Source organism: Gadus chalcogrammus, chromosome 23 (assembly GCF_026213295.1).
Source record: "Gadus chalcogrammus isolate NIFS_2021 chromosome 23, NIFS_Gcha_1.0, whole genome shotgun sequence".
In the NCBI taxonomy this organism is placed as follows: domain Eukaryota; kingdom Metazoa; phylum Chordata; class Actinopteri; order Gadiformes; family Gadidae; genus Gadus; species Gadus chalcogrammus.
In genome coordinates this window covers 2545702-2558602 of record NC_079434.1, presented here as the reverse complement: position 1 = coordinate 2558602, position 12901 = coordinate 2545702, and the positions used below count along the sequence as shown (strand labels likewise).

General features: G+C 49.0%; 1 protein-coding gene across 1 annotated transcript in view; it reads left to right on the top strand.

Moving 5' to 3' along the window:
- flt3 (fms related receptor tyrosine kinase 3) overlaps positions 1-12881 on the top strand; it is a 21114-nt gene extending 8233 nt beyond the window's left edge. The window contains exons 15-25 of the mRNA XM_056584735.1: positions 6371-6503; positions 6729-6830; positions 7752-7862; positions 7966-8122; positions 8843-8937; positions 9489-9604; positions 10563-10685; positions 10823-10934; positions 11023-11122; positions 11800-11905; positions 12079-12881. Coding sequence (XP_056440710.1) covers positions 6371-6503; positions 6729-6830; positions 7752-7862; positions 7966-8122; positions 8843-8937; positions 9489-9604; positions 10563-10685; positions 10823-10934; positions 11023-11122; positions 11800-11905; positions 12079-12219 — 1296 coding nt within the window. The 3' untranslated portion in view covers positions 12220-12881. The remainder of the gene's footprint in view (positions 1-6370; positions 6504-6728; positions 6831-7751; positions 7863-7965; positions 8123-8842; positions 8938-9488; positions 9605-10562; positions 10686-10822; positions 10935-11022; positions 11123-11799; positions 11906-12078) is intronic.
- Positions 12882-12901: the final 20 nt, after the last annotated feature.

The window sequence follows — 12901 nt, the reverse complement described above, 5'->3', positions numbered from 1 at the left end:
CCTAACCGATTGCTAGGATGTTTGCATGTTTACAGGTAAGTAACAGAAAGTTTTTTTCTAATGACGAGATGCGGTTGCCAAACATTACCAGATGCGTGTGTGCGTGTTGATCAGTTTCATGTCACGAGTAGTGTCAGACGAATACGCGAAAACAAGAGTTCCGAATGTAACTACGGTTCTATGAATCCTGGATGACCGGTGCTGAAAGCACTGGATATCTCCAACTCGCGCATGCGCATTTCGAGTACCTAATACTAACATAGTCACCTTTGACCCCCACGTGACACCGGGAAGGCTATATCTTCCGGTATCATCAGAGGATCTTTTCCTAGAATCTTCTCGCAAAAACACAAGGATTCTGAGTGACTAAACACTCTGGCGGTCATCCAGGATTCATAGAACCGTAGTTACATTCGTAACTCTCGTTCTATTTCACCCCTACTGACCTAACGCACTTGATGACCCATACCAAAAAGGTCACAAAGAATCCAACACCCACCTCACTCATTGGAGGCAGCAGAGCTTGGAAGTAGGACCACACCCATCGGATGGGGAGTGGCGACATTGACACGGTAAAACCTCATGAATGTGCCAGGCGACGTCCCTGATGCCGCGGCACAGATCGACTCCAGGGATACACCTCTTAGTGCAGCCCATGATGTCGACTTCTGGTGGAGTGGCACCTCAACCCAGATGGCGGGGGGCGGCCACTGGCCTAATAGGCATGTTTGATGGCGTTGACGACCCAGTGGGACAGCCTCTGTTTGGAAAGCGCACAACCTCTGTTAGGGCCACTGTGACACACGAACAGTTGCTCAGACTGCCGTATACCCGCAGTAGCAGCAATTTAAGCCCTAAGCGCCTGTACCGGGCACAGCATCTTGGACTCATTCTCCTCAGATGGGGAGTCAAAGCGTGCAAGCTGGATAGGTTGGTTAAAATGGGTGCGTGAAAGCACCTGAGCCATCAGGGTTCCACCACAGGCATGTATCTGCCACGGATAGGGCATGCAACTCCCCATGCAAAAAGGAAGAGGGACACCAACCTGTGGCACCCCACTGTGGCTCCGTCAACCATCATGCTGGGAAGAAATAGCAGCTACATAGACCCTCAAGGTGGAATTAGAGCGACCACCATCCAGGAGGGACCGCAGTCACTCCAGAACGGTGGCCGCGGAGCAACGTACTGGGTCTACTGCCTTACCCCTACACCAGTCAGAGAACAACTTCCATCTATATGCATACTGTGCTCTGGTAGATAGTGCCCTGCCACTCAAAATGGTATTCCTGACGGTTGCAGTGCAAACCCTCAGCAGTGGGTCCACTTGAGGTCCACTTCCGCTCTGCCAAAGAGACCCCATATCGTCTCCACCACCTCCGGATGAAGCCGCCACTCCCCTGGTGGGGGCTTCTGCCGCAATAGGAAATCTGCGACCTGATTCCGTTCCCCCGGTATGAAGACCGCCCGCACGCTAGCCAGGCGGGGTATGGGCAACAGCAGACCTGTTTTCTGATCGAACTAGCACATGCTTGCCTCTCAATTGAGGCAGAAAGTGATTGAGTGCTATTTGTACCGCTCTGAGCTCTAGCACATTGATGTGTGCGTGGTTCTGGGCCGGCCACTGCCCCTGGGCTGTCCTGCCCTGCCAAACGTGCCCCATCCCGAGAGGCAAGCGTCCGTTGTGACCAGCTCCCGGCGGGATAGAATGGTGCCTATGGGTACACCCACAGATATATACAATCTCTTTCTCCACAGGGACAGAGGGAAAAGGCAATCGCCGAGACACCCTGACCTTTCGTTGCCTTTGCCACTTGGAGTCCAAGTGGAGGCTGTTTAGCCACATCTGCAAAGGGCACAGAGACAGCAAGCAGAGAGGCACCACAGCTGTCAGCTTGCCCAAGAGTTGAAGAAAATGAATGAATGGCACCATCCTGCCATACCCGAAGAGGGGGAGGCAGAGGAGGATGTCGGTTACACGCTGAGGTGACGGATAGGCCCTCATAGCGTCCGAGTCCAGGACCATCCCAAGGTATGTGACCTGTTGGAATGAGTCCAGGCGACTCTTCAAGAAGTTAACCGTCAGGCCCAGCCGGGCCACGTACAAAAGTAGCTGAGCCGTGTCCCGGGCCGCCTGAGACTGGGACGGGGCACAGATCAGCCAGTCGTCCAAATACGGCAGGACCTTCAGATCGTAGGAAGTGCTGATGGTGCGGTGCAATTGAGACGTGGAAGTATGCGTCCTTCAGGTCCACAGTGGTGAACCACTCTCCCCGGGTGACCACACGCAGCGTGTCTGATACGGTGAGCATGGGAAATGGTAGCACCTTCAGGGACTCCTGAAGGTAGTCCGAGGGGACTACCTTCAGGAGTCCCCTCGGGTCGAGAATGGGGCGGAATCTGCCATCTTTCCTTTTCACGAGAAAGTACCTGGAGTAGAATCCTCTGGGATGCAGCAGAGTATCCACTGGCTCGATTGCCCCCTTGGCCAGGAGGGCGGACAACTCCTGGTCCAGAGCTAAGGCCTTTGCCGGGTCGTTGACAACAGTAATTTTGACCCGGCTGAAGGCTAGGGGCCGGCGTCGGAACTGCAATTCGTACCCTTGGGTCAAGGTGGAAACCACCCAAGGGTCTGAAGTACAGGCAGCCCAGTAACTGAGCTGCTTCTAGGAAAACCAACCGACGGCCGGCCCCTTGGGCCAAGCGCCTACCCACCCGGCCTCCTGAGGCTCCTGAGGCTGGGGGGGCGCCGGTTGGGTTGTGGGACACGAAGCTGCCAGGAAGGTAGGCGTTCGGGCGCCTGAAAGCCATCCGCAGGCTGTTGAGCAGGCCCCTGAGACCTCCGTAGGCCACCAGAGTAATCAGGTTGCTAAGAGCCTCGCTGGGGGACAGCCAAGGGGCCCCCAGGCCTGCTTGGAGTGGACACACTCCTATGGAGACCGGACAGCTGCTGCCTGGTCTGCCTAGCTCGGGCAGCCCCCTCCAGTGCCTCAAGGGCAGCTCACCCAAAAAGCTCCCCTGGTTCCACCGGCACCGCACAGAGGACCCTCCTACACATCTCTGTCAGGGGTGACAGTGCAGGCTGGACGAGGGTGGACATCGTGCGCCCTAACTCCCTTGACATGAGGGCAAAAGCCTGTAATGAGGCGTCACTGAGACTCTGCAGCGATGGCTCAACCTGGGCCTGCTGCAGAGAGGTCGAAAGACCCAGCAACAGGTGGGAAAAGGAGTTCCCAATACGACCCATGCGTTTCGCAGCTTCGTAGGCCTTTGAAAGGAGGTCACCTGTGACCCTGCACTGTGGCCGAGGACACCTGGCATTTGGTCTCAGAGCCTCATCAGGATCCAGAATTAGGGAGGCGATGGCAGGCTCGACTGGTGGCATGCGGCCTAGCCCAACCTGTGCCCCATTCTGCATGGCAGCCAAGGTCCAGGCATCCGACGTTGAATGGGAAAAGGCACTGGTGTCCCTCCAACAAGCATGAAGCTCCTTCAAGTACTCCTCTGAAGGAGGGATGGTGGATGTGGCCGGGGCAGGGTTGCGCCTGAAGAAGGCGCTGGCCTGGGCCGACTCAGTCTGCGCAGTATCGAGATGTAGGCAAGCCAGAGCCATCCGCATGACGGCCGCCATGGAGGTGTCTGCTGCCCCCTGCAGAGAGCTTTTTGCAGAGGAGCAGGAGGCCTCATCCAATATGTGGGAGGCATCGCCCTCTGTCATGACCTTGTTGAAGAGCTTAGCCGAAGCTGCCAGAGAGAGGGTATTGTCAAACTGAGACGATGGTCAGGCTGTAGCCCAGCCAGCCCCCGACCAGTCCCAGGCTGAAGGGCAAGGAGGAGCGACCGCATTTGCTCCATGTCGGCCCCCAATCCGTACATCTTGGAGGCCAGCCTGCCCCTTGCCTTCTTTTTAGGGGGGGCACCCATTGCCACTGCTCCATCATGCCGATGCCGCCTAGAACGACCGGGATGATTGGGAGGGAGATCTATTAAGGGAGAGGGGTCGTTGGCTGTTGCCCGATTCTCTATCTCTGCCAGCCTATCCACTCTAAGCGCTCAAGGAAGGAGACTGCAGTTCATGCAGGCGCCGTCAGTGAGGCCCTCCCTCAAAAGCTTGAGACCGAGGCAAGGAGGGCGGCTGTCGCACAGACGACACGTAGGTGGGCCATCATGGAGGCAGCCACAGGCAGAGTCACTGGAAGCTAGTGGTGCAACGGTTCACGGGTTACCCGTGATCCGTACGGATCAACCCTCACGGTTCGGGATGCAAGTATTCCGCGGATCGGCTGATAAAAAAAATAATTGTTCGTTCACGTGATCAGCGCATATTTAGAGGACAATTCCCGTATTATCAACATCATCAAGTATCGTAGCAAATTACAGTTTCTGTTGTGTTTTATTTGGCGTTCCGTAAATCCCATTAAAAACGGGAACGGGAACCGGACAAGTTTATGTTTGGTTGTAGTCTTTTCGCTCGGTTCTCCGTATCAACGGTAGGGCTAGAACCGAGCGAAAAGACTACAACCAACCCCCCTTGCAATGAGCAAGGAGTCTTCCAACCGAAATCAATGGATTTACAAAATGCCAAATAAAACACGACAGAAACTGTATTTCGCTCCCATACTTGAGGAAAAAAAAGAAGATGAGGATGTCTGCATTGCCTTGGGAGAGTGTAGACTCTAAACTGCATTTTTTTTTAAATATTGACTATGCTTAAAGGAAGCAGGTTTATTACCACATTTTTAGATATCCAGTGCTTTGAGCAACGGTCATTAGGGATGAAATAGAAGGAGGGGCTGCCTTTTCACAGGGTATTTTTACATGAAGTCGGGTTCATGGGTCTTTATCCATAAAATGTGTTTTCTGGGTCTTTATCCATGAAGTCCGTTCTCTGGGTCTTTATCAATGAAGACTGCTTTCTGGGTCTATATCCACAACGTCCTGCATCTGGGTCGTTATCCATGAAGTCCATTTCTGGATCTTTATCCATGAAGTCCGTTCTCTGGGTCTTATCCATGAAGTCTGTTCTCTTGGTCTTTATCCATGAAGTCCGTTCTCTTGTTCTTTATCCATGAAGTCAGTTTCCTGGGTCTTTATCCATGACGTCCGTTCTCTGGGTCTATATCCATGAAGTCTGACATCTGGGTCTCTATCCATGAAGCCAGCAGACGTCCCTGTGCTCTTGTTTCTTCATTCGGCTGGCCATTTTATTGGGAATAATTTGGCCTTGGCCCACTTCTATACGCCCACTAATGACTTCACATGAACCTAGCTGGTGTGTCCTCAAATGAACCGTGTGTTGTCCTCAAGTAAACTCTAGCAAAGCTGTGGGTTGTCCTTAAGTGAACTCTAGCTGAACCGTCCATGAGTATAACAAGCAATACTTCATTTTGCCACCACATGCATATAGTGCGTTCAAAACTCTGGGTGTACCTGTAAGTTACACCAGACCTAGATGGTCGACACAGTATTATTATACCTTATTGTTTCAACACATTTTATGCATTGGTACTTGTACAAGTGCTTTATCAAGTAAATATAAAACCTCCTTTGTATACATGTCTTAAGGACACCGATGAATCAACCCTACTTGACACCCCCTCCTTGATATCAGAAGTATTTTTAGAGGTCAAGGCCGATCGGAACAAGGGGAGGCAGGCGCTGAGTCAGGGACAGGGGAGGAAACCCAGATATTGTCGAGGGGGCCAGGAGTCCAAGGCCGAGGGTATGGGTTACGGGGTTGAAGAATGAAGGAATCCAGGGAATCAGTAGGGCCAGTAGTGACGACAGCCGGTGAAGGGCAGGATTGGATCCCAGGCCGGGGAATCAGCAGGGCCAGTAGTGACGACAGCTGGTGAAGGGTAGGTTAGGAGAGGAGTGCTTGTTTACTGGGGAACCCCCAAACAAACCCAAGTCTTTGGAGGGCAACCATTTCTCCGGCCTTGAATAATATAAACAGAGTAACAGTGTCAGGCATGGCTGAACTTAGACAGGGCTCCTCCTCCCCAGATTCCCTCGATCCCTCTTCAAAGGATATCTGCTCCACTAATATTCGCTAATTCGAGATAGGATGGTAGCTCCATCCTATTAGCCGCTTCATGGCGGTTTGGTAGAAGGTATTTACTAGCCATAGTGGTTCATGGTCCTCTTTAGTCTGAGAATGGTTTGAGCTGGCTCACTCCTTGTATCCCTTTCTTCTTCAGCAAAACAACACACACGCACGCACGCACACACACATTTTACATTTGACACACATGCACTTTATATTTGACACACACAAACATGCACACACACACACACACACTTTACATTTGACGCACACACACACACACACAAACACACACAGCATTTTAATCTGTTTTGTTTTCTAAAACAGAAGCCGCGGTATGAGAGCCAACTACAGATGATCCAGATAATGGGGCCCAATGATAATGATTATATTTACATCAACTTCAAGGACTTCCAGTACGACCAGAAATGGGAGTTTCCAAGGGAGAACCTGCAACTGGGTGAGCAGACTGCCTGTACTTCCCCTCCCTGATCATTTACAGCAGCATACGGGAAATGTGGACCTCATAACAGAAAGTAGAGACAGGTCAGGAGTAAATACAAAAGGATATGAACAAGAGGAGAAGGTAGCGGTTGGTGATGCAAACAGCATACAGCTGTAGGTAACCAATGGTGATGCCTCATAAAAAAGCTAATGAAGTGTCTGTTGTTTTCTGCCCCCCTAGGTAAAGAGCTGGGATCCGGGGCCTTCGGCATGGTGGTCCAGGCCACGGCAGTGGGCTTCGGCCCTCAGGGCAACTCTCAGGTGGCTGTCAAGATGCTCAAAGGTCAGAGGCCACCTACTCTCCATGCCTTTATGCTCTCAGCGGGTCCCACTAGAAGACCGGTCCTGACGGTCCGTCTTGCTTTGGGGTCGTCGGGGACATGGACACACAGTTTAAACCACTTCAAATGAGACCCCCACACCCAGGACAATCAGAATCAGGTGTGTTGAGACCCCCGCACCCAGTACAGTCAGAACCAGGTGTGCTGAGACCCCCACACGCACAACAGTCAGAACAAGGTGTGTTGAGACCCCCACACCCACAACAGTCAGAACAAGGTGTGTTGAGACCCCCACACCCACAACAGTCTGAACAAGGTGTGTTGAGACCCCCACACCCAATACAGTCAGAACCAGGTGTGCTGAGACCCCCACACGCACAACAGTCAGAACAAGGTGTGTTGAGACCCCCACACGCACAACAGTCAGAACAAGGTGTGTTGAGACCCCCACACCCACAACAGTCTGAACAAGGTGTGTTGAGACCCCCACACCCACAACAGTCAGAACAAGGTGTGTTGAGACCCCCACACCCACAACAGTCTGAACAAGGTGTGTTGAGACCCCCACACCCACAACAGTCTGAACAAGGTGTGTTGAGACCCCCACACCCACAACAGTCAGAACAAGGTGTGTTGAGACCCCCACACCCACAACAGTCAGGACAAGGTGTGTTGAGACCCCCACACCCACAAGAGTCTGAACAAGGTGTGTTGAGACCCCCACACCCACAACAGTCAGAAGTGTGCTGAGACCCAGATAGCCCCCCCTCCCCAACCGAGTCGTCAGACTCGTTGTCGGCGGGTTCAGCTCCCAGTGGGAAGGTGCCTTAAGGCATCTTGCTCATGGGTGCCTGACAGCCACAACAGGTTGTGGACCTTGGAAATCCAACCCGGTAGCTTTCTGTTCTTTCTCCCCCCTGCAGAGAAACACCAGACGGTGGAGAAAGAGGCGCTGATGTCTGAGCTGAAGATGATGACTCAGATAGGTAACCATGACAACATAGTCAACCTGCTCGGGGCATGCACAGGCACAGGTAAACAGGCATGGACCTCATGTATTTATACCGCAACACGACTGTCTCATAACACGCATAGAGCGTGACGTAGTTAACCTCCGGTCTCTCTGTTATCTCCCAGGGCCTGTGTATCTGATCTTTCAGTTCTGCTGGTATGGAGATCTGCTGAACTATCTGAAGAACAACAGAGAGTGCTACCATAAGTCTCTCACTGACGCCTTCAACAAGGACCGCTTCACCAGCCTCTACCACAACCTGCAGTCCAATGGGGACTCCAGGTCAGTTCAGCCCACCACATCCACCCTGCTGTGTACCACAGGCCAAGGATGGGCCCCCGTTTTAACAGGAGAGCACATCAAAGTATCACGATTTAGGAGACTACTTTTAGGAATTTCACATTCATAAAGCACTTTAAATAGCACTATATGAACGGGATAATTTCTCTCTCCGTTGTGTGTAGCCGTTCTGCTCATCCAGGCTGCCGTTCATTTACCGGCCAGAGGGCCAGTAATGAGGCAGTATGAACGCATAATGACTTTAGCCTCCACACTTTTCAATTGTGACTAAAGACATAATTCATAGAGCCATCCAAATAAGAGGTGGAAGGAACTTTTTATAAAGCCTTAAGTGATATTTGATTGTCAATATGATATTTGATTGGCTGGTTTGTTGGTGGAGTTTGGAACATTAATCGGAGAAAGTTCTAAATCAAATAGCCTTCTCATCGAACTAAACACTTAAAACGGTTTATATGGTCATGGAGGAAATAATGATTATATGTATTTGATCTTGGGATGTCTACTTGAAGGTAGCAGGTATAGGTGAGTGACATGTTTTTTTCTCTTCAGTCACAAGGCCTCAACTCCATCTTTGGTAACATTTAGTAAAATCTAAAATGCTTTATCTAATGCTAAATTTACCTTCAAATAGGAAGTCCTTCAGACTTGGTCTTTCACAATCCTCCCACCTTTATCATGAAGCAATTCCTGTTTTCCCAGCGAATTCCAGATACCAGTGGAAAACTACGTGCATATGCACCCTACCACCACTGGGGGGCAGGAGAACCTCGCCCTCCTCAACCTCACAGATGACGGTCAGTAGTGGACCCGACATTGGTGATACATGATCTTGGTGCAACATCATATACAATTGACTTGATATTAGTGGTACAAGATATTTTTTACTACATATACCATGTACGTGATATTGTTGATACATGATCTTTGTGCTACGTATACCATGGACATGATATTGGTGATAAAGGATCTTTATGCTACATATACCATACAGAGACATGCACTGCAGATGGAAGGAAAAAATATCACACCAATCAGAATAAATTGTACTAAAATGCAAAACCAAAGTAAGATTAATTTGTACAGCCCTAAATCATAGAGACCTCCAAGGCCATCATATACCATTATTAAACGGCTTTGTGAATAATCGACTCTGATGAATTAAGATCTGTTATTTCTGAATAGCAGGCCATTGTTTTGAGGGACACACAGTTGCTACGGATGCTATTTCCAAGCGTAGAATCAAAAGAGAATTTTTTTTTCTGCAAAAGCAATACAGTGATGTATACCATGAGTCGAATTTCGTCTGTGAACTGAGTCAACGGACTAATCTACTCCCCCCCTCCAGGCATGGATAAGGGGTCGGGGCAGCAGGCGGAGGAGCTGGAGGGGCTGACCTACAATGACCTGCTGAGCTTCGCCCACCAGGTGGCCATGGGCATGGAGTTCCTGTCCGCCAAGAACGTAAGGATCCCCCCCTCAGGGTCGAGTTCAGAGGTTCATTCAGAGTTTTTGGTAAAAACTCTGAATGAACTAACCCTTTGCTAACCCTTTATGAATCCAGCTATAATGTGGGATTTTATTTTGTAAATAAATAAAAGAAGGATTTATTACAATCTCTGAAAATGCAGATGAGAACTTTCATGTATCAGGATCATGTATCATGTATCAGGATCATGTATCATGTATCATTGTATCAGGATTGTGTATCATTGTATCAGGATAATGCATCATTGTATCAGGATCATCTATCATGCATCATGCATCAGAATCATGCATCATTGTATCAGGATCATCTATCATGTATCAGGATCATGCATCATTGTATCAGGATAATGTATCATGTATCGTGTGTCAGGATCATGTGTCATGTATCAGGATAATGGTCTATGTCCGTACTATGCCTCTGTTTAAGTGGGTCTATGTCCGTACTATGTCTCTGTGTAAGTGGGTCTATGTCTGTACTATGTCTCTGTGTAAGTGGGTCTTTGTCCGTACTATGTCTCTGTGTAATTGGGTATATGTGCTACCCAAGAGTCTCTGTGTAAGCCTGCCTTCTCCTAAATCATTCTAAATGCCTCTGTAACGTATCATGTATCAATGCATTGTGTATCAAGATATTGTATCGGGATCATGTATCGGGATCATGTATCATGTTTCAGGATCATGTATCAGGATCATGTTTCATGCATCAGGATCATGTTTCATTTATCAGGATCATGTATCAGGATCCTGTTTCATGTATCAGGATCATGTATCAGGATCATGTATCAGGATCATGTATCAGGATCATGTTTCATGTATCAGGATCATGTATCAGGATAATATATCAGGATCATGTATCGTTGTATCAGGATAATGTTTCATGTATCCAGATCATGTATCAGGATCATGTATCATGTTTCCTTTACCCTATCTGCAGTGCATCCATCGAGACCTGGCGGCCCGCAACGTCCTGGTGACCAAAGACCGGCTGGTGAAGATCGGGGATTTCGGCCTCGCCCGGGACATCGACCACGACTCCAACTACGTGGTGCGAGGAAACGTACGTCCCACCGCAGCGCCATGATGACGTCCGACCACGTTTAGGAACAAGTCTGATGTCTGTGTGTCTACAGTGTGTACAGTCTAGCTCCGGCTGCTGTGTGGGTCGTAGTTTGAGAGGGTGCCTGTTCCCAACAGGTGCGTCTGCCAGTGAAGTGGATGGCTCCAGAGAGCATTTTCCAGGGCATGTACACCATGAAGAGTGACGTCTGGGCCTACGGTATCCTCCTGTGGGAGATCTTTTCACTGGGTAAGCTGCTGCACTACAAAGGTGTTTACATGATACATGAACTAAACAGGCATTGACCAAGGTTTCTTGGGGCTGTGTTCTGTGTCAGGGGTCACCCCGTATCCTGGGGTGAAGGTGGACAACAAGTTCTACTCCATGATTGAGAGAGGCTTCCAGATGGAGTGTCCGTACTACGCCGGGGTCTCTGTGTAAGTGGGTCTATGTCCGTACTATGTCTGTGTGAGTTGGTATATGACCGTACTATGTCTCTGTGTAAGTTGGTGTATGACCGTACTATGTCTCTGTGTAAGTGGGTCTATGTCTGTACTATGTCTGTGTGATTTGGTATATGACCGTACTATGTCTCTGTGTAAGTGGGTCTATGTACTACCCCAGGGTCTCTGTGTAAGCCTTCTCCTAAATCTAAATGCCTCTGTACTGTAGTCACAGTAGATCTGTCCAGTGCCACTCTGGATCTGCCATAACCAATCGCTAACGTTTGGCCGGCGATCACGTTGCGCGCAGGCTGTAAACAAACCAAACACTGTGCGTGAAGATGTTCGTCAACGAGAGCTGACTTTAACATCATTGTTCTCAGCCACTCCCTCTGTTCGCTGATTGGCCGCACAAAATTTGGACAGAGAAAACCCACTAACATATCGCAGACCAAGACGTAGTACTGAAGGGAAATTAAAATTGAACGGAGGTACTTAGGCGGGCAGAGCCAGGCTACCGTGGTCTGTGTGTGGTCAGTGGTCTGTGTGTGGTCTGTGTGTGGTCAGCGGTCTGTGTGTGGTCTGTGTGTGGTCAGTGGTCTGTGTGTGGTCAGTGGTCTGTGTTTAGATGTCCTTGTGCTAACCCTGTGAACACCTCTGTGGTCCTCTAGGTACAGGGTGATGTGTAAGTGCTGGAGCCTGGAGCCCAGTGACCGCCCTGCGTTCTCCAAGCTGGGGGCCTTCATGGAGGCCCAGCTCACCAACATGGAGGAGAAGGTAGTCTTGTAATCACAGCACTCGGCCCTATTGGGTTGTGGTTACAGTGACTCCCAGCCCAAAGGTCATGGGTTCAAACCCCATGACCATATCAGAGAATCAGGCCAACAGAATATATTGTTCTATAAATAAATGATTCTTTCTTTTTCAAGTTCTTGTTTTCTTCTTCTCAGCTGTATCATAATACTGCAGAGGAAGGTTCCAGTGACTACATGAATGCGTCAGCCATCTTTGATAGTTCCTCCCCACTGATGAAAGAGAAGGCAGCTCCGGGGCCGTCTTCACAAAACGACTACTGTCAGACCGCAGAGTAGAACCCATGAGAGGGCTCCAGCACAAAGAATTCATATGTCATTATGTGTCTTTAGTTTGTTAGAAGTCTCTTCCAGGAAGTATCAGTTAGTCTTCTGAACTTAAATTGCCTAATGGTAAAGTTGAATGTTTTTTTTTGCCATGATTAAAGTATGGTTGTGCATTATTTGTGGTTGCCATCGTGATAACATTGATATATATTGTATTGTGCCTATCAGATACTTCCAGGCTTTCTGCAGCTATAGAAAGTCCAACCGCTAATTCTAGATTTTTTTTATTTTGTTCTGCTGGGTCTCTGTCATATAGCTCCCACACTTTGCTTTTTCTCTGAAATGTGATTTGATAGCTGCACATTATGGAAGATATTTCTCAAAGCAAACAATTCCGTAACTTCCAATATTTGTATTCCATGTATCCTGTGTTTTTTTTACTGAAATAAAGGTTGTTTGTTCGAATATTTCCTCGTCATTCTAAGAAAAGCTTTAGCTACCAACAGCTTGTCTGTGCCCTAGGGGGCGGCGGAGGGGCTTCATTATTTGGTATCGCTTTTGTGTTTATGTTGTGCTTTGTGTTCTTTTCGTGTTAACCCATACCATTTTTTATTTTTATGTTTGTTAATTGTTTTTTATGGTAGGCCTACATTATGCTTCAATTATAATTAAATAACTAAAAAACGTCCCGTGA